The 24,722-nt window shown below is 41.1% G+C and overlaps 1 protein-coding gene across 6 annotated transcripts in view; it reads right to left on the reverse strand.

Moving 5' to 3' along the window:
• ORC4 (origin recognition complex subunit 4) overlaps positions 1-24,722 on the reverse strand; it is a 56,398-nt gene that overhangs the window by 22,669 nt on the left and 9,007 nt on the right. For 4 of the 6 annotated variants that reach the window (XR_012641413.1, XR_012641412.1, XM_074967317.1 and 1 more), the window contains exons 2-4: positions 15,672-15,743; positions 9,851-9,927; positions 6,425-6,515 (exon numbers count right to left, since the gene is read on the reverse strand). Coding sequence is in view for 2 of the 6 variants with exons in the window: in XM_074967317.1 (XP_074823418.1) it covers positions 6,425-6,515; positions 9,851-9,927; positions 15,672-15,728 (225 nt within the window). In the remaining 4 variants the exon portion in view is untranslated. The remainder of the gene's footprint in view (positions 1-6,424; positions 6,516-9,850; positions 9,928-15,671; positions 15,744-24,722) is intronic. The other 2 variants (XR_012641414.1, XR_012641415.1) reach the window with 2 other exon arrangements.

Here is a 24,722-nt window from a genome sequence, read left to right on the forward strand (position 1 = left end):
GATCAATGAAACCCTTCTATATGGGCTCATCACTCCTATCTTTAAAAAAGGAAATGCAAGGATCCAGAACTTTGTGGCATGAATGAAACTTCATGAGAAGCATGTTGCTGGCAGGAAAGATGACCGATACTGTGGCTAAATTCAAAATTCTAAAACTTTTGTTATTTCCATGTTTCATGAGTTAAGTGGAGGAGGAGGAGTAGTATCAGTTCTTTGTGGGAGAACAGAATATAAAAGTATTGTCAATAATTTTCAAGTTACAACATGCAGACTATTTTGTAGCTGCACATAAAAATCCAATAATACAAAAAAAAGCCTTTTAAAAGAAGATTCTAAAATGGTAGCTCTAGCATTTTCATTTAGTAGATTTCAGTAGCACCCAAAGGCCCCAATCAGGATTGGGCCCCATTGTGCTCGATGCTGTACAAGACACAAAAGTAGTTAAGGTCCTTACCTTGAAGAGTGGAAAATGTTATTAAAGACATCTCACTCACACACACACATTGCATCTTACACATTAAGATGGGAAAGGGTGCACAAAGTTAACGGCAGCATACAATGACATAAATCAACAATGTGCATATCTTGATGGTTCCAAAGAACAACTTTTTAAAAAAGTCACCATTTTAAAGACTTATCTGTGCTCTCAATTTTCTACACAGCCCTTGGCAAGAACTGACCTTAAACATAAGTATTTTTAGATTCTAGTATGAATTTGATATTTATTCATTACTTCTCCTCCCCCATTGCCTCCTCTATCCAACATCATTAGTTCCTTTTAAACATAAATCCAACTTCCTCTCCACTAGTATAGCTCTCCTGAAAACCCACTTCTTCCCTTTCACCTTCAAGAAGCTAACTAAATACACTTACACATTTCATTTGTCTTATGAATTAACTGCTCACTTACGTAGCCAAAATGGGTTATATACTGGGAAAAGGATCATAAGAACACTGAAGCTGGAAATTGTTGTGGTGAGGAAGAGAAGACTTTAGAGTCTTTAATTGTAGAAAGCCCCAAGACACATAATTTAGACATTTGTCTGTCACCACTATGATCACTCTGCTTACATGTTGTATCCCTTTCCTCCATCTTGTAGCCCATAGGATTATTTGCTAACTATTATCTCCTACTAATCCAGCCAGCAGTATCAATTAATATATTTCTTTTCTGAAATTAATCCATTTAATTCTTATATTTTATCAGTATTATCAGCAACCTTTGGCACAGATAAAAATGGTCCCTGAACTTCGGGGAACCAAAGGGAGGAACTAGCCACATCACATCACAGGTTTATCTGGTTTCTTCAACTGGTTGGTAACTGCAGGGTACACCACAACTTGGAGGTCATCAAGAGAGCCTAGGCTGGCAGTTTTGGAATGAGATAATCCGTATTAATATATTTAGAAAGTAAGTGTCATAATCCACTAACCTATAGGAGAAGGGTACCCATAAATTTCTTAGGGTATGGAAATAAGATCTGGGTATAGTACGTTGGGCCTGAATTACATAGGTCGGGATCCTATAAAATACCCTGTAAGAGAGATTCAATAGTCAGTCTTTAGGGATAGCTTTAGGGATAAGTTCCGCTCTTCTAAATTCTAAGCTCTATCTATTCTATCTTCTATCACGCTATCAGCTCAGCTTATGCAGTATCGTATAACTACTCAACATTCCTAACCATTGGGGAAGCCAGCACCATCGCATCATCGGGCATGCCAGGAGTGAGGCTGGTCCTTCACCTCCTATTCCCGGGTCCTCAAGGAAGGGTGTGAGTATGTTAGGTTAAGGTACTTATAATAGAGATGGTACCACCAGGAGTTTTGGAATTGTTACTGTTTTGCAGTTATAAATTTCATTGCATTTCTTATTTTTATGTTAATTTCAATAAAGGTTTTATCAATTTGGTATTGTCCTCAGTGTACTTGTTCTTGCCAAGCACCCCGAGAATCCTCTCCCAATATAGAACTCTCTGAGTTCTTAAACTCTGTAGTCTGAATTGGATAAGAACCTATAAATCTTCTGGTCGGTTGCGATTAGTGGCGAGCCATAATCACTAGCCCATCAAATTCAGGTCAACAATCTCAGTCTGTCCTTCACACGGTCTGCTTTGTGGGTATGATCTCTAGTTTAGGGCTGCTCTATGCAGAGTTTTTGTACTGGCAACATTAGCATACGTTCAATTCTGAAGAGTGAGAGCCCAATGATATTGGAAGAATACTACTATTTAGCACTTCAAAAAGTGCAGTAGACAAAACCATCGACATGTTGGTACAAGCACTTTTATGTAATGTTTGTCAATGTCTCCATCACAAAGCCATCTCTTAAAGGGCTTTAAAAAAAAAAAGGTACTTTAGTTGTTAACCATACCAATTTTTTTAATGTTACAATTATGAAAATTCTTCAGCTATTTTATAGCTTACCAGTTTGAGACAATTTTTATATTACAAAAGGTAAGTTTTTTAGCTAAAAGTTTACACACAGTTTATAACAAATATATAATATAGCCTTTTAAGCTTTGTTATTCAGTTTGGTAAAACTGTAAATGCATGTACACAGCAACCACTTAAGTGTTACTCCACGTACTCTGACTAAAGGCTCCCTATGAACAAGGTGACATGATATACAGTACAGGAAAAGCACCTATTAAGTATGTACTCTAATCAAGTCCTATAACCAGAATCACCATACTCTAGTCCATTATGTCAGCATTTTACAGGTAATGGAAGTTGCTTACACACTTAAATTAGGCTCATAACAGATCCTGATCCCAACAGAGGAGCCATAATTAGTGTATTATATGTGTAAGTTAACAAATCAACAGTTACTTATGCTACCTAAAGTAGCTATTTTTTTGCGATGTTGTAATCAGTTTAGGTGCCACTGCAGGTGAGCATGCACCTCACATGCATGAGGCTGGAGTTTTTTGCATAGCAGTCTGTCAAGGACATCCACGCACCCTGTGCCTTTTTATGCTCCTGTGCAAGGGCATAAAGGATGGAGTGGCTGCAACTCTCCATCAGATCCCTCACAATTCAAAGCACAAGTTAGCTGAGGACTCAAAGCAGGGATGGAGGGAAGGTCATGGGATCCACAGTGACATCATCTCAAAGAACCATGCAGTTCTGTGGGAGTTGAGAGTAATGGGGTCATCCTTTCCCATACAAGGAACGTGCACTTCATAGTGCTTGATAATTTGTAACGTGAGACAAGTGTTTGTCTTCTTGCCAAAAAGGTCAAGTTTTCTCATATCCTTGTCCTTGAGCTGACTGGTTTTTTTTGTACTGCTGACAACAAGCACCCTGGTATAGGGTGCACACACAACTGCTCAACCACCTTAGGTGGTATTTGCACCTCTTCTCTGCATGAGGTTGAGGGGGGGCAAGGCCAGTGCATGCCAAATATTCCATCGTAGGCTCGATCAAACCCTTACTGATGGATAGGACTATTCTTGTGGAACAGCAGAACTTAAGATGTCAAATAGTTCACAAATATTCTCTTGAACTGAATAGTTTCAATATCCAAGGTATCCACAGTGACTGCCTCATTGGGGGAGGAAGAAGATTCTTGGGGAGGGGAGGGAAGCTGGTGTCTCTCCCCCAGGCTTGTTCTGGCAGCTTACCCAGCTGCTCTTCTGGTTCTGGCAAAGGGGGCCTATTGACGCCAAGGAGAACTGGTAATCACCTCCTCCTCATGGAGATATGTGATGGGGCACAACTCTGGGACCAGTGAGATAGCAATAGTCATCAAGGCCAATAGGGCCACAATGGCATATTGTACTGGTGTTGGCCAGATTGTGGGTAACCCATCCACTACCAGTCTTATAAGAGCAATAGTACTGGGCACCCTTGCTTGTCCTAGAGGTGTTTCATCTCTCCTGTCTCCAGCAGAGTTCCCTCCTAAAAAGAGACTAGAATGGTCTGATCAGGGGTAGAACACCTCTAAGATAAGCAATGCCATCAGGCACAGTTCCTATGAAGCTCAGTAGTAATGATGTTAGTGCCAGGAAGAAAAGTAAAGGTGGATCTTCAAAGGCAAACCCCTGCATCTGGAGTGGTTCCTCAGTCAGTGCTGGTACCAAAGCCCAAGTCTCTAACCTTATTGGGTGCTGGTGCTCTGTTACCATCTCTGAAGCTGAATGGCCTTGAACTACCACCCTTGGACTGAGTCCTCCTTCTGAGGAGGACGTTATGTCAAGCACTACTGCTAACGCAGCTCTGCGCACATACCTGATGCAGAGTGTTTTGGGTCACTGTCCTAGAGCCAGCAATAAAGACATCAGCATTGATGTCATTAGTATAGAGAACATATCCAACGGTGCCATGATTCCTTGTGCTGATTCAACTGCTTTCTTTGATCTCTTCTCCCTGCTGAAACTGGAGGTGTACCTAGTTTCTGGTGCACTATCAGAGGAAAGCCTCCTAGGTTCCAGACAGGATGACATTTCTTCCTCTAGATCTGAGGCTACCTTCAGTGGATTGTTCCAAGAGATGCAATTTGAGCCTTGTGTCCCTTGATTTCTGAGAGCACAAGGAAAAGAAGCGTTCACTGGGGATAAGAGCTTCCCCAAGGCAGAAGAGAGACAGACTGTGTTCATCAGGGCATTAGACAGTAACACAGAGCAGGATGTAAACTTTGAAGGCTTAGAGTTTGCCATATTTTAACCATTGTACAACTTTGTCCTGCTGTACAGGGGTGCACAAACAGGTCTGCAAAGGGTTTCCCCCATCATGTCCGGGCTTTTTTGGAATGTCCAAAAAATGAGGAACTTTATGAAGTAAACTAAGTAGTGATGAGTGTTTTAGATAAATCTGGAGCTTAGACAAAAATCCAAGTGGGTCAGACACAATCCACGTTCTGTACGGCTACCACAGGTAGTAAGAGGGAATGGAGGGAGAGTCAGGGCCACTTTGCCTTTATGCCCTTGCATTGGACCACAGGGTGCATATGCAGCCCACATGGACACGGATAAGCAAAAAACATTACAGCCTCTCACACACAGTGCACATGTGCCTACAGTGGGATCCACACTGACAACTGTAAGTGGAGCTGCAATGACTTCAGTAGAAACAAGTCTGAGTTACAGATTTTATACAGACATCAGGGAGCTTCACAGACAAGAATGAAAAACAGTTAAAGCAAACTGAAACTTCATAAAGCACGACCTGCTTCCAATGACAAAAATTCCCATTTTTTGGTAGGAAAAAACCCTCCATTTTTAAAAGGGAAAAGTCAGTTGAGTAGCAGGTCAAACATCAGTGCAGCCACTCAAAGCCAGATCAGAGAAACACCACTAATGCAGCAGCACAAGTTACCTCTGTTCCTCACTATGATGAATTAAGAGCCTACAGTTTGAGGTAAGAGAAGCCTATAATGCCTAAGGGCTGGTACATTCTGCTGGTGGGACAGTGTAGCATTCAGAGAATTTCAAGAGAAGTTTCTGCCAGTCACACTAGGAATCTGTTATACTTTGTCACAGGGTGGATGCACCTTTAAAGGAAAATGGGTCTCAGCCCCAGCTGTGATACAAGTTCACCTTTCCACAGAAGGGAGGGATCATGTGGTTCGATCAGGCCTCTGGGATAAGAAAGAAGCCCAGGTGGACAGAGACAGACACTTCAACAAAGGGAGCATGGAGAAGGCTGCAGAGTAGCAAGGCTCCTGCAGGAGACCAAGATACTAAGGGAGAGCAAAAGAGGGGGTTTGCCTGATGACCTCTCTGAGCCAGAGAGAAGACAAATCAAGGAGAGTTTTGGATCCTTCCTGGGGAGGGAAGGATAGAGTGGGAATGGCTGTTTGAAGAACAGGGAAGGACTCCTGCTAGAAAGGGCTGGCAACGGCTGCTGGATAAAGGGCAGATTGGAATGAAGGTGCCAGAGTGAGTATGAGCTTGTGTTACAGTGATGACTTTACTTTGGGCACTGAGTGTTCTGTACTGTTTGTTAGTAAACCAGCCCAACCAAGAGTACCATTCGCCAGAAGAAAGCTTGGTGGATTATTTCCAAGACCCAGAGAGAAAAAACTGAAGTGGGGTGCTTGCAGAGCCACCCTAAACCACAAGGGGGCAGGCTGGGGGCAGTGTTCCTGTTACACGCTTTATTGTGAACTGCGCATAAAGTCTGACTGAAATATGAAATTCTTGTATTTGAACTACAGACATCTGAATATTATAATTTCAGAAAAACAAAGAAAAATTTAAGTAAGGTTTTTCTTTTGAACAGCCTCATGAATACATCTCCTGAAAGGCTCATAAAAAAAGCATTAGCAAAACAAGATATCTTTAAAAATAAAACCCCACAAAGACAGGAAGTGATCAAAAGCCAAACTCTGCTGTGGTGTAACTTCAGGGACACCGATGGAGTTGCACCCATTTACACCAGGGTACAATTTGACCCTACATCAACTTGTATTAAGAGCTTTTACCATAGTCTTTCCTGATCCCCGGGGTCCAATGATGAGCGCAGAGTTACTTTCTCCATGGATAGTAGTTCGTTTCAGCAGCTCCAGTAGATGTCTATAATGACAATGACAGTAAGTTAAAACTTTAGGAACAGGAGTATTTGCTGTAGCTGTAGAAGAGAATTCAGATAAGAAAATAGAAGCCTAACACAGGATGGCCAGTTAACTGCAATCACAGTAACATCCACTGGGTGCAAAATGTAATAAAATCCAAGTAAGAAAGATGATTAGACTCAGATTTCATAAACATTAAAAATGTGTGTTATAAAAGTATCACTAGTTCTTCTAAATACCATGTTAGGCACCACTATGCCATACATGGAAGGCAAATTTCAGAGAAAAACTATTACATTCAGTTCTTAGCTCCTTTCTTCAAATAGGAAAGGAACAAACCTCAATTAGTATTAAGACTTTTAAACAGCAACAGGTTGACAAACAAATGGTGTTACAACAACAAAACGAAGAGAAAAAATGCTTCAAAATGTGCCAGCTAAGAGACCATTAGGACAGATGTGGAATCACCGACTAAACAATTTTAACCAACTGATTACCCATACTAAGCTTCTGATGCATTCACTGAAGCTCAGGGTGTTTAAGCTAAAGCATAGGTGAACTGTGACAGAACTTAAGTTTACAATGAAATTACAGAAAATAAAGATGGCTAGAATAGTGTTCAGAGTTTAAGTGAATTGATTTAGCATAGAACGTTAGAATTTAAGTAGAAACAGGAAGTCATTTATCACAAAGTGCTAAACTTATTCTATATTATTCCGGTACGAATACGGAACTATGAATTCTTCACACAGGTTTTTATGAATGTGTTACTCAAACTTCACACTAATCTAGAGTTATGGGAATGTTACTTGCAGTTCAGACAAAAATACTTCTTGTCAGAAATTTAAACAATTACTGAACTACTAAGCTGTCAGTTCTAGATGCCCTTCCTTAAGGCAAAGCTATTTCCCTTTAGGGTATCCTTACTGTATATTAAGATAATGTAAGTGATTAATTGAAGTGTTACTGTAAAACACTGAAATGGTTGTAGAGAGATTCTAGTAACCACAAGGACTTTTTCAGTTCTCTGCCATAAATGAGGAATGAAAACTGTCCTGCTGATTTCCAGTTTTTCATCATGTTGCCTCTCCACAGCGTAACAACATCAGTGCCACCTTTGCTGCTGTGGAGGTCATCCCCTGCGATTGGTAATTTTTTTTAAAGACCCCAAAAGCATATGGAAGGGGTCTACATGATATTTTTTTTGTAACAATGAGGATCAGGTTTTATATTCTACATTTATTTCCCCCAAAAACTGAATTAATTCAGTGAAGAATGCGTGCATAACATTTGTTTTATTCGTTTTTTTTAAAAGTCGGTTACAATATGCATTTTATAGTAGGAACACTAATTTTCTTACATTGACAATGGGGAAAAGAGAGAAAAGAACGGGAGTTACTGTTAACAACTGAAACAATCTTCCATTGAGAGGGAAGAATACACTTGGAAGAAAAGAGAAAAAAGTAACTCTTACAGAATCTTGGATGTCTTTCAGCAATGAGTGATCAATATTCAAAATTAATTCTTCATTATCAAAAGAGGAAGACAATAAATGTTAACAACATAAGATCAGCCATACAGGGTCAGATGAAAGATTCATCTAGCCCAGTATCCTGTCTTCTGACAGTGGCCAATGCCAGGTGTCCCACAGGGAATGAACAGAGCACGTAATCATCAAGTGATCCATCCCGTCACCCATTCCCAGCTTCTGGCAAACAAAGGCTAGGGACACCATCCCTGCCCATCCTGGTTATTAGCCATTGATGGACCTATCCTCCATGAACTTACCTAGTTCTTTTTTGAACCCTGTTATATAGTCTTGGCCTGCACAATATCCTCTGGCAAGGAGTTCCACGGGTTAACTGTGCATTGTGTGAAAAAATACCTCCTTTTGTTTTAAACCTGCTGCCTATTAATTTCATTTGGTGACCCCTAGTTCTTGTATTATGAGAAGGAGTAAATAACACTTCCTTATTTATTTTCTCCACACCAGTCATGTGTTTGTAGACCTCTATCATATCTCCCCTTAGCCATCTCTTTTCCACGCTGAAAAGTCTTATTAATCTCTCCTCATATGGAAGCTGTTCCATACCCCAAATCATTTTTGTTGCCCTTTTCTGAACATTTTCCAATTCCAATATATCTTTTTTGAGATGGGGCGACCACATCTGCATGCAGTATTCAAGATGTGGGTGAACCATGGATTTATAGAGGCAATATGATTTTTCTGTCTTGTAATCTAGCCCTTTCTTAATGATTCCTAACATTCTGTTCGCTTTTTTGACTGCTACTGTACATGGAGTGGATGTTTTCAGAGAGCTATCCACAATGATTCCAAGATCTCCTTCTTGAGTGGTAGCAGCTAATTAGACCCCATCATTTTATATGTATAGTTGGGATTATGTTTTCCAATGTGCATTACTTTGCATTGAATTTCATCTGCCATTTTGTTACCCAGTTTTGAGAGATCCTTTTGTAGCTCTTTATAGCCTGCCTAGGACTTAATTATCTTGAGTAGTTTTGTATCATCTGCAAATTTTCCCACCTTACTGTTTACCCCTTTTTCCAGATCATTTATGAATATGTTGAATAGGACTGGCCCAGTACAGACCCCTCGGGGACACCACTATTTACCTCTCACCATGTTATTTTTTGGAGTCCTAATTTATACTAGCAAATGTTTCATTATTAGTTCCTGTAACAGGGTCACTCACCCCTTAAGCCTGGAGCTAGCCACCCCGATTACAGAATAAGCCACATCTAGGCAAGATCAGGGTGACTGCCCTACAAAGAACAGCAGGAGGCTGCAATGAAGGGGAGAATAGTCAGGAACTAGACTGCTAGGGGTGTGCAGGTTCTAGCAGAAACTCCTTGCAGTGTTCTGACAAAGCAGGAAAGGCTCCAGGCAGGAAGGCCTGGGAGAAGAAGATACAAACCAAGGTCTCTCAACTTTTGGATGAACTTAAACTAACAAACATTCAAAAATTTAAATTAAAAACAACCTGAGAAGGGATGGGAATGGACAAAATGTAGGAGTTTCTTGAACATATATGAGAAAAATTCAGCCCAGAAGGTGATTTTCTTTTAGAAGTTCATACACATGAAAAACAGGAATGCAAGTCTTTCTAATAATCTAATTTTAAAACAAAGTTTAAATGAGTTTCAAGCTCTACTGAAGTTTTAAAAAGCTGCTTCTTTTAAGTGCATTTTAAAATCACTACTTAACAGAAAAAAGATCAAAGGCATAACAGGCCCTGTACAAATCAGAATTTATGTTTAAACTGAGGTCAAAATATTAAAGCAGCTGCCCACAAAGTTATGACGTTGCTTACTCACTTGTACTGAAGTTGAACCCCAAACAGTTTTCCATTAGGGCACTGGTGACAAAATCTTTCACGTAAAATTCTTTGTACCTATTGAGATAAAAGTAAGATTGGCACAAAATACGTAATGCCTGTAACACAGAGACATATACTAGCACCCTTAGTCAACTCTGCTGGATTACTGGAAGATTCATTAGTTATTTGTGCTATAGCAACTTGGGCATCATGCAATGAAACCAACTCAAACTGTAAATGCACACGTTAGCTGTCACTAAGGACACAGAGTGGAAACCAATCATGGTACATAGTCTTTAGTGACACAGTCAGAGACCAGGAGCAGAGAAGAGAGAAAAGCAGTGTTATTTCTGCAGGGTGTCCGTCTCTAGTGCCCTGATATTCTGTTGTTGCTTCTCTCCTCACCCCAAAAAATACATAATGTAGCACTCATTGCCACACTGGATTAGACCATTAGACCAGTGATCCCTCTAATCCTGTGTCCTATCTCTGACAGTACCCTGTACTACAGGAAAGTGCAAGAAAACCCATTGTATACAGTTAAAGAATAATATGCTTAAAGCTGAAGTTTCTTCCAAAGAACTGAGTGAGGGTTTATACTACATTATATAACACACTATTTATGCTATGTAATGCATGTTAAAAGAATGTTATTCAAGCTGAAAGCTGAAGCACTCAAGGTTAGAAACTGACAAATTTACAGTTGCCCGTGCAACTTAATTCTGCCTCCTTATTCATCCATTTTGTGCAGATACACTGTGGGGGAAAAAAAATAGCGTGGGATCATGTCATTAAAACTATATCATAATGCAGACAACATAGTGGGACAGAATTAAGATTGCCTGGACAACCTCAAATCTAGTATTTCCTAACTTTTGAGTGCTTGATTTTGCAACCTAACTACACTGAAAGCTTTATTCCGTATATAATTTCCTAGATTTCTGGGGAGAAAACCTCACACATCATTTATCATCGGTAGGTTTTGAAGCCTCAATCTTCAGCACTGAAGCTGAGCCTTCTACTACTTGAACTACAGGACATTAGCTACCAGTAGAAAGCTATTACCCCATGAGAGGGACAGGAACCTGCAATATGGAGATGGTCAGGGACGCCTCACCCCAGTTCTTCTCTCCCACTTATCCTGACACTACAATGGCTCCGACAGCTTCCTGGCCTCCCCAGGGCAATGCATGCTGCTGCTTTGGCAGTAGCATGGACCTGACCTTAGAAATTCCATGTCTGGCATCATGACAAAGTTCTTCCTGAAGAACTCAAACAAGAGAGGGAAAAATGACTTTTTCCTCTCTCATCAGAATGTGAACAGAATTTGACAGACTGAAGAAGAGTTGCTTCTTTAACCAGAGGACTTACTTCCCTGTGCATTTCAAAGGCCTGTTGCAAAGATTGGAAGCGTTAAAGCTTCTAAAAAAAAACTTTCCAAGAATCTTTTATAATGGCAAGTGTTATGACAACCTAAATACAAGGGCAACCACTAGCTCTCCCAGTAAAATATAAAAAAATATATATATAATATAATAGGTAACCCTAGTGTACCTGAGTTTCATCCATAATCTAAACCTTTTTAAAAAAAATCCTATTAAGCTCTTCATCATAATTTTATTTTGGAGCAATGAGTTCCACAGAATAATTACACACTATCAACTAGTATTCCCTTTTTAGCAACTATAAGTGTGTTGCCTTTCAAGTTAACTGAATGCCCCTGTCAGTCTGTATTCTGAAGAAGGGTAAGTAGAAGTATTTGATAGTGATTTACCTTCTTTCAGGTAGCAGTTGTGTCATTTGCTATCACATCCCTTTATCCTTCTCTAAACTGAGCATCCCATGTCTTTTCACTATCCCTTCACATGAAAATATTTTCATGTCTTTTAATCCCTCTTCTCTTATTGGATCCTCCTCTATTTCTACTTACTCTTTTGAGATTGTGTCCAGAACAAAATGCATTACTCCTAGTGAGGAAGTACCAGAGATACAAAAAAACAAAACAAACACCAAAATCCCAAAATACCCATACAGCTCATCTTCAATTTTACTTCCTGACAGTCTGGCATATACCCACCAATTCTTTCAAGCTTTCCATTTCTGCAACACTTAAAAAGAAACTAAACATTTCTTATGTCTTTAGCTTTTTGTTCGTAGTATTCTCAACTTTCATGCCATTTTATAGGCTTTGTTTGGGTGAATTCCCCCACCCCCAGAAGAGTAGGAGGACAGCTGGAAAAGTATCTTGCAATTTAACCAAAACTTTCTTGCCTTCCTTGATCTTCATTTTAACAGTATGCATAATTTCTGTGACAAGGTATGCTCAAGTATAAATGCGTAATTGCTTCAAGTTGCAGTCTAAGATGGAGTCAGCTATTCTCAATGACAACTGATAGAGACTATCAAGAAAGAATTTGCATACATCTCTCAGAATGCAAGAAGTTGGCTTGGTCAAGTTAGCCAAGAATCCGAAGCATTTTCCATACATTGGCAGCCACCTCTCCCAAACAGCCAGCATTGACACAAATTGAATACAAAAAGAAAAGGAGTACTTGTGGCACCTTAGAGACTAACCAATTTATTTGAGCATAAGCTTTCGTGAGCTACATCCGAGGAAGTGAGCTGTAGCTCACGAAAGCTTATGCTCAAATAAATTGGTTAGTCTCTAAGGTGCCACAAGTACTCCTTTTCTTTTTGCGAATACAGACTAACACGGCTGTTACTCTGAAATTGAATACAGGAGCTGCTATGCCAGCACATTTTGGAAGACTACTCAAACGAGTCTTCAATGACAGGGATCTACAAACAAGTACCAAGACCTTGGTTTACAAGGCAGTTGTCATTCCCCACCCTTCTCTATCGGTGTGAGACCTGGGTAACAGACAACATCTCAAGCAGCTGGAGAGGTTCCAGCACTGCTGTCTCAGAAGGATTCTCAGGATCAGTTGGGAAGACTGACGCGTTTTCTCTGCAGCCAACATCAGCAGTATAGAAGAGCAAGTCATGAAATACCAACTCCAGTGGGCTGGCCACTGTGTACGTATGCCCGACACTCGCCTCCTGAAGCTAGTACTCTTCTCTCAGTTAAGTCAGGGAAGAAGGGCTCACAGAGGGCAGTGCAAGCGTTTCAAAGACATACTGAAAGTATATCTTAAAAAGGGAGGCATCAACCCAACAAACTGGGAGGACTTGGCACGGAACAGAACACAGTGGTGCCACACCATACACCAAGCCACAGCTCACTTTGAGGAGAACAGATGTGCTCATGAGACAGAGAAGCAACAAAGGAAGAAAGAAAGGGCACAACACTCCAGGCAACAACTATGCAAGACTGTCACTTCTGTGGGAAAACCTGCAGGACAAGAATTGGGCTCCTCGGCCACTTAAAAACTCACCAATTAACCCACCTTGGGAGACATCATCCTCGCATAGAGGGATAGCTGAAGAAGCTGCCAAGAATGGCACTATAACGATGTTTCCTGAAGGCTGTTATGCTCCTAACTTTTAGGAATGGTCTGTCTAGCAGTAGCCAGGCCTACAGACAGGGACACATACTGAAAAAGGAATGTCCTACTGCAAAGGAGTAAACTTTCATGTGCATGTGGGCAATGGGGAGGTACAGTTGCATATTTATAAATGTTAAGTAGTCTTAAGGATTGTGGGCTCCCCTAAGATGACCTGAGGATCTTCATTTTGAAGGTATGACAAAAAAGAATTTGAAAGAAGGGCTGTAGAGATAGTTGAAGAAAAACTCCACGGGTATGGACACAGCTGAAATTATATGAATAGGCTTGAGCTACAATGAAGATTTTCTTACGCAGTCCTTACCCAAGAATAGAAAAACTTGTAAAGCCACCTCTGCAACAGGTGTTTGGGTGAAGCAGGGGCAGCAGCATTACAATTTCTCTTGACCTTTGCTGGTTTGGCCAGACTTCTAAGAAACATTCTTTTGGAATGTTTTTGAACTACCTATGCTTTAACAGAAGATCTACAAGGAGAAGAGTAACAAGAAAGGAATCCAGTAATCTTTATGGAGGATTTCTTGAAATAAGAAAGAAGAGTCAGCAAAACCACTAGGCAGAAGACTGAGTTTTCTTAAATGTCTGTCAAATTCATCCCCCAAAAGCCTAGAGAAATCAGTGATGGGTAGAGCAGATCACTTTTAATGCCTGGTCCATCAGCAAGAGGGAAGCCTTGGTGGTACCTCCAAGATATTAACTTGCTTTCAGAGGGCTACATTAATCATATAAAGCCTTTTTCAAGGGTCTTCAGTACGGTTAAAGTGATTTTATTCTTCTACTTTGAGAGACTTAGCCAAGTCTTACTGGTAAAAAAAAATTTTTTTTAGGTTTGCACATCCCATACCACCACACAAACAAAGGAAGTAAATCCCTGACAAGTAAGTTCAGTAGCAAGACCTTGTTATACCTTACATAACATACTAAAAATGTTTGACTACTTAAAAAGTGTAATCATGGCAAATAGATGAACAGGGCACATGGTGATGCATCATTCTTGTTTTGCTTGCTTACTTGTAAGTGTGGTATTTAGTAATTGTTCTTCCTGTCCTTAGTACAAATTAGAAAGATTCTATACTTCTCTCTACCCCACCTTTCATGTCTCTTAATGTGAAAATTTGTTATGAATCTAAGCCTCAAAATAATTTGAGCCTCATCCAGAGAGCCACCGTTTACAAGTTCCTCAGAGAAGCTTAAAATTATCTTAACAGATTTATCTTCTCTTAGACAAACTGGTTATTTGCCTGCTTTGAATTAACATAGCTATTTACACAAGTCAAGAGTTGTGAGACAGTGCTTTAAGACAAAAATCTGTGTGTGTCAGCAAGGTCTGCAGAGTTCTGAGAACTTAGTATTAGCTAGCGCAGTAGCATAAGCATTTTAAATATAGTGGCCCTTCTGATAATGAAGTGTGAAAGCTGGAATATAGATGTATACCTGAGTGACCTAATTTTATTTTAAAATAGGTCAACAGCAGGATTGCAAGTACAACCAATGGCAAAACTCAGTTTTAATTGTAGTCATTAAGTTCTGCAACATGTTCATAGTTAAAAAAGAAAGTCACCCATCTACCATGGAAGACAGTGTATCCACAGCTGAAGAGAAACTGAGGCAGCAATACCAGAAACGTAAGAAACCTATTACAACCACTGAATGATTAAATATACTATAAGTATGTTGGATAATATCTAGACAGTCAGTTTGAGGAGTTGAAGGGCACAGGTGTGCAGCTGCAGCCTCTTCAGAGAGCTCCTGTCCTACCTCACCTGGCCACTCAGTGAAGAAGGAATTCGCCTGGGCTGTGATTCACACTGCACATAGGAAGAGGACAGGATCAGTCAATAACCCCAAATGTGAATTTGAAGACAGGCCAGGATTTGCTATTTACTTACCTTGAATGCTTACTTTTATGAAGTGTGATAGACTTGTCAGTGAGCTAATTGTAGACTACCTTCAAAATGTAACAAAGTACAGGATTGTCCCTAAGCATTTTTATTATAAAGGATTAAAAATAATTAGACCAATTGTTTGAATACCTATATCTAACCGAGTGAATGATTGAGCGGCAACCTGATGCAGGTACATAACTGATGATGCATGGACATGTACAGAGACATCAGTAATCAAAAGGGATCAAACTTAGGGCCTTCAGGATCAGATAATGCTTGACAAGAGGACTCCCTTAGTTGTTTTGTAGGGGAAGGGTAGAAATTCACTGCAGCCAGACACTAGAAGAGGTCAGTGTCATCCACCCTACACCAATGAATTAGTCACAAAGGAAGATAGAAAAAGGTTGCCCACCTGTGAGATGCATTCTTCATTTACAGAGCTTGTCTCCTTTGACTTACGTTTACTCATTGCAGTAATTCACATCTTAAATAAAAAAAAAAAAAAAGATTTTCTCTAAGTTTTGCTTTTTGTTCAACTGTATGCTTGTCAAAAACCAGCAATTTGAGATGTTTGCACACCACACTTAATGCAATACCAAATCAATATTTATGGCAATGTTTACACATTCATAAACTGAACTTTTTGAGTAGTCAGGTTTTTCATATGGGATAAACAGGCAGTCTAACAACATTTTTGGTTACATCATATTACTGGTACAAACAACTAATAATATTGAAAGAAAGTCTTGCACCATGCCAGCTTAGATGAAGGCTTTGTCTACACAAATACACACTCACAATTGTATTGATATAATTGTATTAACATGGTTATACTAATACAACCCCCAAGTATGGACAGTTATACCAGCATAAAGGTGTTTTACATTGGTATAGCTTATTCCCCTTTATATACATGAATAAGTGATACCACTATAAAGAATCTTTATACGGATATAATTGTCCACCGTAGGACACTGCACTAGCATAACTACATCTGCTTAAAAAGAAGTCATACCACTGACAGTTATACTGGTACAAAACTGGTGTGTAGACCAGGCTAAAGCTTCCTACCAGGAGCCCAACAAGCAATTCCATAATAATGAAAAGAAAGGCATTTAGTTGCAATGAAAGACTGAGTTCAACCCACAGCAAAGTGAAAAACTACAGTCCAGAGAAGTGACTCTCAGTGAGACAGGCTTCAGTAGCAATCGGATAGTGAGCAAGGTATGCAAGAACCTTAGAAGAGCTAACCGTTATGGTTATGTTTGAGTGACCAATTTTTAAACGAAATCAGTTGAAGAATATTTTGCTCTTCTAAAGAAGGTCAGTTTCTAGCTTCACAGGCAGTTACACATCTATAAGTAAGGTTTTGATGAAGCTGTTCTAGCTTCTGTGGTTGAAAAATAATCCTGTCAGCAGAGGTATGCCACATAATAGATAAAAGTTGTGTGGAAGAATAAACACAAAACTGTAAAGGTGACATGCAGTTTTTTTCCTTTCAGTGATCTTTGAATCCTAATTAGCAAGTGTGATCTGTATCTGTACTGAGATAACCTATTACAATCCATTTAGATAAATGGATAATAAATAAATTTTACAAGCCTCAGGCATTTTTCTGACCCCATGTAAGTAAACAAAACATGCAACAGATGTTCACAGAAGCCTTTGTGGCCCTTGTAACATCTAGGAAGTGAAGGCTTCTTACCCCCAGAAGGAGATTTACGTACAATATAAACTTCAGATTATGATAGGAACTGGAAGGGCACTGTCAAAAGAGAAAGGAGTAGTAAGCAAAAAGTGTTCTTATCCTTATGAAGGGGAACAAATAGGCATAGAGATGGAGACTGCAGCAGTTATACACAGAATCTTAAGGGTTTGTTTTATCAGGAAGGCACTCCTGTCTCCGACCTTCCTGGGGCAGTGTAGAGGGCCAGCTGCCCCACTCCAGTAAAATAGGAGTTAAAAGCAGCCAAGCTAGGCTGATTAGGGAAACAGCCACAGCTGTGGTCAGCTCAGTTAGGGCCCAGCTGGCTCTGATAAGAGGGCTGGGGGCCAGGAGCTGGAGGAGTCTCACTCTAGCCCTGGAGCTGAAAGGGCTAGCTGCCTAGAAGCAAGGTACCTGAGGGAGAGCAGAACACTGCTAGGGAAGGGCAAAGGGAGCTGGGGAGGCTCCAACCCAGTAAACCCCCAGGCTGCAGGTCTTGCTGAAGGCCTTCGAAAGGTACTGGGGCTGCAGAGGGGAAGCCTGGGGATAGGCAAAGGCAGCAGGTCCTACCCCCTTGCCAATGATGAGTGGCCATAACAGACTGCAGTCTGCCCCAGTGAAAGGGGGCTAGATGATGACTGGCAGTAGCCACTGAGTCAAGGTGAGTTTAGAGGGTTGGGGGTTTCCCTGGATACTGTGGGGTACTGCTGGGGCAGAACCCTGAGGTAAAGGACACCGGTGTCTGGGAGGGACACAGGGCCAGCAGCAGGCAAGACAACGGCCAGCGGAGGGTGCTCCGAAGGCTGGAAAGAGCTAATTCCCAAGACAACCAGCAGGAGGCGCTGCACCAGTGAGTTATTACATTGCTACAGGCAGGTAGGAAGGAAGTTTACCCTTTAATTGAAGTGCTATTCCTTAGTATGGTTTACACTGTTTCAGGAGCAGAGAAATAAGTCTGAAAATTCTGATTCACCTTTTGGCATAACCAGAACGCAAACAGCAGTAAAACAAGCTAGCTGTCAAATGATGCCCAGCATCAAAATTAGACTGTCTTCTCAGTGCTGATCTTGGACTCCTCCTGTGTTGAAGATATGAACATCTCCCCCAGTGAAACCACATCATTTCATAGAATATCAGGGTTGGAAGGGACCTCAGGAGGTCATCTAGTCCAACCTCCTGCTCAAAAGCAGGACCAATCCCCAACTAAATCATCCCAGCCAGGGCTTTGTCAAGCCTGACCATAAAAATATCTAAGGAAGGAGATTCCATCGCCTCCCTAGGTAACACATTCCAGTGTTTCACCACCCTCCTACTGAAAAAGTTTTTCCTAATATCCAACCTAAATCTCCCCCACTGCAACTTGAGACCATGACTCCTCGTTCTGTCATCAGCTACCACTGAGAACAGTCTAGATCCATCCTCTTTGGAAGCCCCTTTCAGGTAGTTGAAAGCAGCTATCAAATCCCCCCTCATTCTTCTCTTCCATAGACTAAACATCCCCAGTTCCCTCAGCCTCTCCTCATAAGTCATGTGTTCCAGTCCCCTAATCATTTTTGTTGCCCTCTGCTGGACGTTTTCCAATTTTTCCACATCCTTCTTGTAGCGTGGGGCCCAAAACTGGACACAGTACTCCTGATGAGGCCTCACCAATGAGGAATAGAGGGGAACGATCACATCTCTCAATCTGCTGGCAATGCCCCTACATATACATCCCAAAATGCCATTGGCCTTCTTGGCAACAAGGGCACACTGTTGACTCATATCCAACTTCTCGTCCACTGTAACCCCTACGTCCTTTTCTGCAGAACTGCTGCTGAGCCATTCGGTCCCTAGTCTGTAGCGGCGCATGGGATTCTTCCGTCCTAAGTGCAGGACTCTGCACTTGTCCTTGTTGAACCTCATCAGATTTCTTTTGGCCCAATCCTCTAATTTGCCTAGGTCCCTCTGTATCCTATCCCTACCCTCCAGCGTATCTACCTCTCCTCCCAGTTTAGTGTCATCTGCAAACTTGCTGAGGGTGCAATCCACACCATCCTCCAGATCATTTATGAAGATATTGAACAAAACCGGCCCGAGGACCGACCCTTGACCCTACCAAGAGGGAAAGAGTCATACCTAAGTCCTGAAATGTGTCGATTAAAACTCCTTTAATGCTTTGAGATAAAGTGAGTGAGATACCATCTTTTACCGGCCCAACTTCTGTTGGTGAAAGAGACAAGCTTTCCAGCTCTTCTTCAGGTCTGGGAAAAGTACTCCGACTGTCACAACTAAGTACAAGGTGGAACAGATTGTTTAGCATAACTAGTTAACACACATTCTAAGAGCATTCAAGGTGAAGTTGCCTGTGAACACCTAGCCAGTCATAGGAGAAAATAAGGGGGGGGATTGTAGATTGTTGTAGTAAGAGACACTGAATGTATTTTTTAAGACCATGATTTTAGAGTCTAGCAAAGTTATGTATTTAAGCTGCTAGGCTTGTCTTTTGAAGGTGTTGTGCAGGTTTCCTTTGAGGACGAACACAGACATCAGCTATGGAGTGATTGTTTTGTGAGAAGTGTTTTCTCAGTACAATATTTCAAGGCTAGAGAAAAAAAAATCAGCCCCATTTTAACAGATTTAAAAATCTACAATGACCTTAGTGATTGATAGAGACTCTTCAAGATTTAAATTCACTTTTTACACTAAGGCTATGACTACAGTACAGACCTTATAGTGGCACAGTTATAACACTGCAGCCACACTGCTGTAAGGTCTCCTATGTAGCCACCAGCATAATTAAACCAAACCCAACAAATGGCAGTAGCTATATTGGTTACCGCGTGTTCGGTGGTATTTTTCCCCACACACCCCAATCAACAAAGTTTGCCAACAAAAGTGCTCATATAGATAAAACCTAAGACTAGCTTTAAGTCTAAACTAATGTACCAAAGGATTAAAATTATGCCGGACAACCACTGATCTGTAAACTTTATAAGCTTCAGTAACATAGTGAGGTATTAGCTTACTTGATCTTGAGACAGCCTCCATCCTACTGCACATGCCTCTGATGCAAGCCAGAGTGTTTGCAGGTAGCGTGACTTCAGACATGCTGTGGCTGATGAACCTGAGCTCAGCCCATGTACCATGAGTTTGAATCTTGCCAGTGGTAGGTCTGAGAATGTGCGTTGCACACATTAGGAAAGCTGGTCAAGAATTTTCCAGTGAAAATTTTTTATAAATCAGAAAATGTCACTTCACAGAAACCAGAAGTATTCATATGAAAGATCTGCTTTCAACAAGTCTCTCAATGAGAATTTTGAAAAAAGTTTCTATATTGAAATATCCCACTGATATTTTGAAAATGAAATGTTTTGGTCTGACATGGCTGTGTCTAAGAATTGGAGTTAATTTGCACTAAAAAAGAGGGGGGGGGGAAAATAAGGTCAAAATGAAATGTTTAGATCCAAAGAGTTTTTCAGTTTGCCAGTTCATGAAAATTTGAGATTCCTTTCTTGATTCAGGATAAAAAGTAAGTTTTCAAAAATTGTGAAAATTCTTGTTGGACAAAAAAAGTTTCCCCACCCATCTCTAGACATTAGTTGCTCTGTCTCCATTCTTTAGGGGCTTCCTCTTGAGTTTTTGCTTTAAGACTTCGTTTTAAGAGCCAATAAAGCATGCTCTAAAATCCATATGCATACTCAGATTTTCCTTAAGAAAGGAAGGAAGCATTAAGTCAAGGAAGAAAGTATTAAGGCAAGAGGGGATAAGAGTTCAAGCGCTTGTCTACACTTAAAATGCTGCAGTGCTTCAGCAAAGACGCTATCCACACCAATGGGAGAGCATCTCCTGTCAGTGTACATAGGCTACCTTCCACTACTTGACCTAGCACTGTCTACACCCGGGTTAGATTGATTTAAATTGAGTCACTCAGGGATGTGGATTTTTCACATCTTTGAGCAACACAGTTATACAACCTAATTTCCTGGTGTAGACCAGGCCTCATAAGCAACAACATTAGGGTAGTCAGGGCTGTCCCTGTCGGGTGTAGGGCCTGGGACAACACCTCCTGCTGTCCCAGGCCCCATGCCCACTCCAACCCTTCCCCCAAGCTCCTGCCCCGCCTCTTCCCGCACCACTCCGCCGCCTCTTCCCACCCCCATTCCATTCCTTCCCCCAAACTCGCACCCTCCCCCCAAAGCAACGCTGGGAGCTGGCAGGGTAGGCTGGGTCACTTGCTGCTGCCCTGGACCTCGCATCCATCCTATAGATGGGATGGCTCGGCTCTGGGTAGAGTAATTATGCCACATGCTGTTAACCCATTTCCTGATCAATGGGACACTGTAATCAAAGAAAAGCAAGTAACTGCAGCTCTCAATGTCAGCATGAGCAAAAGGATAACTAAAACCAGGAAATGCCCTCAGAGAGAGCCTGAGTCTAAGGACATGTGTAATGTCAACAATTAGATTGTACCAGCATACAATCCCCAATCAAAACATTAACATGTTTATAGTGAAAAATAAAGATAAATTTCAACTGTCGACAATAATTCATCCAATCTACAAAACAAGCTTTATTCTTCCAAGTGCAGTAGTTTGAGAGACACATTGGATTCTAGAAAATTTTAGGTGTGTGGCCATTTTAAAAACAGTTACAGCAAACTTCAAGTCACACTTTCCCTGCACAAACTGCTACAGCAAACTCAAGCAGTGTGCAAGCTACAATCAACTTTTAAAAGTTACATTGTAACCCACGTTAAAATGGAACTCCTGATGCATCCTTGACTGTGGTGGAGCTAACACCCTATCATAACACTGCTGTGCCACACAGGACCCATGTGTAGAACTACTGGTGCAAAACGTTCCTCAGCTATAGCCCCCCTCCAGAAGGAGCTGGTTTTAATATTCAGATGGCTTTGAAGCTCCCAGGCATAGCAAGGTTGTCTTTAAGTTCTTTATGCCACAACAATAAGATAGACTTTGGGAGAAGGGGAGCATCAGCCCACCCACTGAGATAAATGGGTCAGTTACCATCTTCATTCTTCTCCATGGTTCCTCCAACCTACTAGGGCCTGGAAGTAACCTAGTGGAAGAACATGGGCAAGAAAAGTGAGAAATTGTTTTCAGAATGATTTTCTAAACAAGTGGCCATTCCATGGCCTAAGATAAAACCCAGGACTCTCTGAGGTGGCAAGGACACACTGAGGGGGACTGCATTTAAGGGTTTGTTGTTTTCCTAAGATCTGTAATGCTAGGGTTACTTAAGAGTGAAAACTTTTGTGATTAAGAGATTCCTTTGCTAAGCCTGAGTTTCTTTACTTTATTGCCATATAGTCCCTGAAGGGTGTAATGGAGAGGGGGGGAAAAACAAAACAAACAGAACTTTCCACAATCAGTGGACTTGGTGCGGTTTCATGTTTAAGTAACTAGGGGGTGGAGGACGGCTGAGGTATTGCTTTGGTCTAAGCAGCCAGACTGTAGGGTCCAACTACCCAAGAAGAATGCTAAACACTGGATCTGCACTTGTGAATATGTTTATCAGTCACTACCCAAACCCAGGGGACTCTGGAGCACTAGGGATTCAGCAGTCAGATCTAATCACAACCATCTGGTGTCCATTCAGAGAGTAGAACTGGGCCAAGGACAATCTGAGCACCCCATTCTTTCTTTTTTCTTTCAGAAGCTCAGGGGAACAAGAAGGGAAGAAAATAGCTCTTCAAGCAGATAATGCCCCTGAACCTCCTCTGGTTCCCTCCCTAAACCCCAATCCCTTTTCATATGAAGTTATGGTTGGTAGGTATCTGGTAATCTGAATTGTTCTCTCTCTCCACTTTGGATAGCTATTACTATCACTAATGTATATAGAAATTTATGCTCTTGATTTTCTTAGTGTGGGTGGGATATACCTCAACAGCTCCTAAAAAACCCTTACATTTCCAAGTACTGTCAATACATATTAAGGGAAAGTAAGGAACCAAGCATTTCAAATAAACTAGATACATATCCTTAAACAATTTTTGAAGTTCTGTGTACTTACTGAGCATTTGCAAGTGTTACGTTAAATACAAGCAATAGCTTTCTTTGACAGGGTAACGGTGGATAAAAATAAAGGCTTTCTTTTAAAAAACAAAACAAAACAGGTTTTTTTCCCTCAATGCATTTTATCCAAAAAACCCCCAATCTTAAAGTTAATTAAGATACGTTATAGCTCAAAGATATTTCATCATGGAATAGGGAATATAAATTCTAATTCTATAGTATGAGACAATATATTCATGTAAAGTTTAAGAAAAGCTTTGTAAATGAGTCCCAATAGTTCATGGATTAGGGACCCAATCTTATGTGGTTCCACAGGCTTTTGTATAGATTTAGGTTAATCTTTCTATCTACACAATGGGACTCAGTGCTCAATCTAGAAGATACCATCAGAGATGCTTAGTTTTGCAGTTCTCAAACTGTAGATTTGTCTCCCCAGAGGTAACATTCTTGTTAACAGCAAAAATATTTTAAAATAAATATAGAGAGGTGAGAAACAGATCTCAACTCTATTGTCCCACTGCAAATGTGTGTGCACAGAGTCAATCCCTTACCTCTCTAAGTGCAAAGTTTCAAAAAGTTCAATGAATAGAAGATTGTTGGGACAAGGAAGAAAAAGTCTCAAGATAAATGTGAGACGCAAGGGACATATGCTTGTTTTGTTAAAATATGTTTGCTGTTGAAGAAAAAATCCAGAATATATAAAGTTGTTGTTTTAGTTAAAAAACAATTTAAATGTCTGTCTGGTGATGATCTCCTCCTATTACAGCATGGCAAGAAAATCCTCCAAATGTTAAAGATTAACCTGTTGACTTGGAGATAGTTCATCTCCTAATGACTTCATAAATATTTGCTTCAGTTACTTTTGATAAATGAAATAAACAATCACTCATTTTGTGATATAGCCGTAAAACTAATCTGAAGAGTTTTCAAAATAAATCACTTTAAAAATGTTGCGTACCCCTTCTAAAAATGAAACCTACATCTACCTGAGTTGTGAAGAATATGTATGAAGGTTCTACCAACCAACAAGAATGCACTTTTATGTAGAAATCCATGATTAAATAGAGTCTTCCTGACTACTGATTTAAATCAAATTGATTTAAATAAAACCCACCCTGCAGGGTAACAAACGTTGTGGATAGGGTGAGGGGAATGTGGTAGATGTGGTCTATCTTGACTTTAGTAAGGCTTTTGATACTGTTTCACATGACCTCAAACCAACTAGGGAAACACAACCCTAGATCAGTGGTCTCAAACTCAAAATGACCACGAGGGCCACATGAGGACTAGTACATTAGCCCAAGGGCCACACCACTGACCAACCCCCCCGCCCCAGCCCTGCCCCCACTCCACCATTTCTGTGAGGCCCTGCCCCGCCCTCATTCCAACCCCTTCCCTAAAATCTCCACCTCCATGGGGTAAAGGAGGGGTGCATCAGGGGGCTCAGGGCAAGGGGGTTCAGCTGCAGGAGGAGTTCGGGGCACGGATCCGGCCCAGCACACGCTGGGGGCAGGGCAGGCTCCCTGCCTGCGTGCCCTGCCCCCGCAGCGCTCCAGGAAGCGGCCAGGACCCAGGGGGCACAAGGGTCTGTGTGTTGCCCTGGCTGCTCCTCCAGGTACCTCCCCCAAAGCTCCATTGGCCGGGAATGGGGAACCGTGGCCAATGGGAGCTTCGGGGGAGGTATCTGGAGGAGCAGCCAGGGCAACATACAGACCCCTGTTCCCTCCATCCCCCAGGTCCCAGC

Source organism: Natator depressus, chromosome 11, assembly GCF_965152275.1.
Source record: "Natator depressus isolate rNatDep1 chromosome 11, rNatDep2.hap1, whole genome shotgun sequence".
Classification (NCBI taxonomy): Eukaryota; Metazoa; Chordata; order Testudines; family Cheloniidae; genus Natator; species Natator depressus.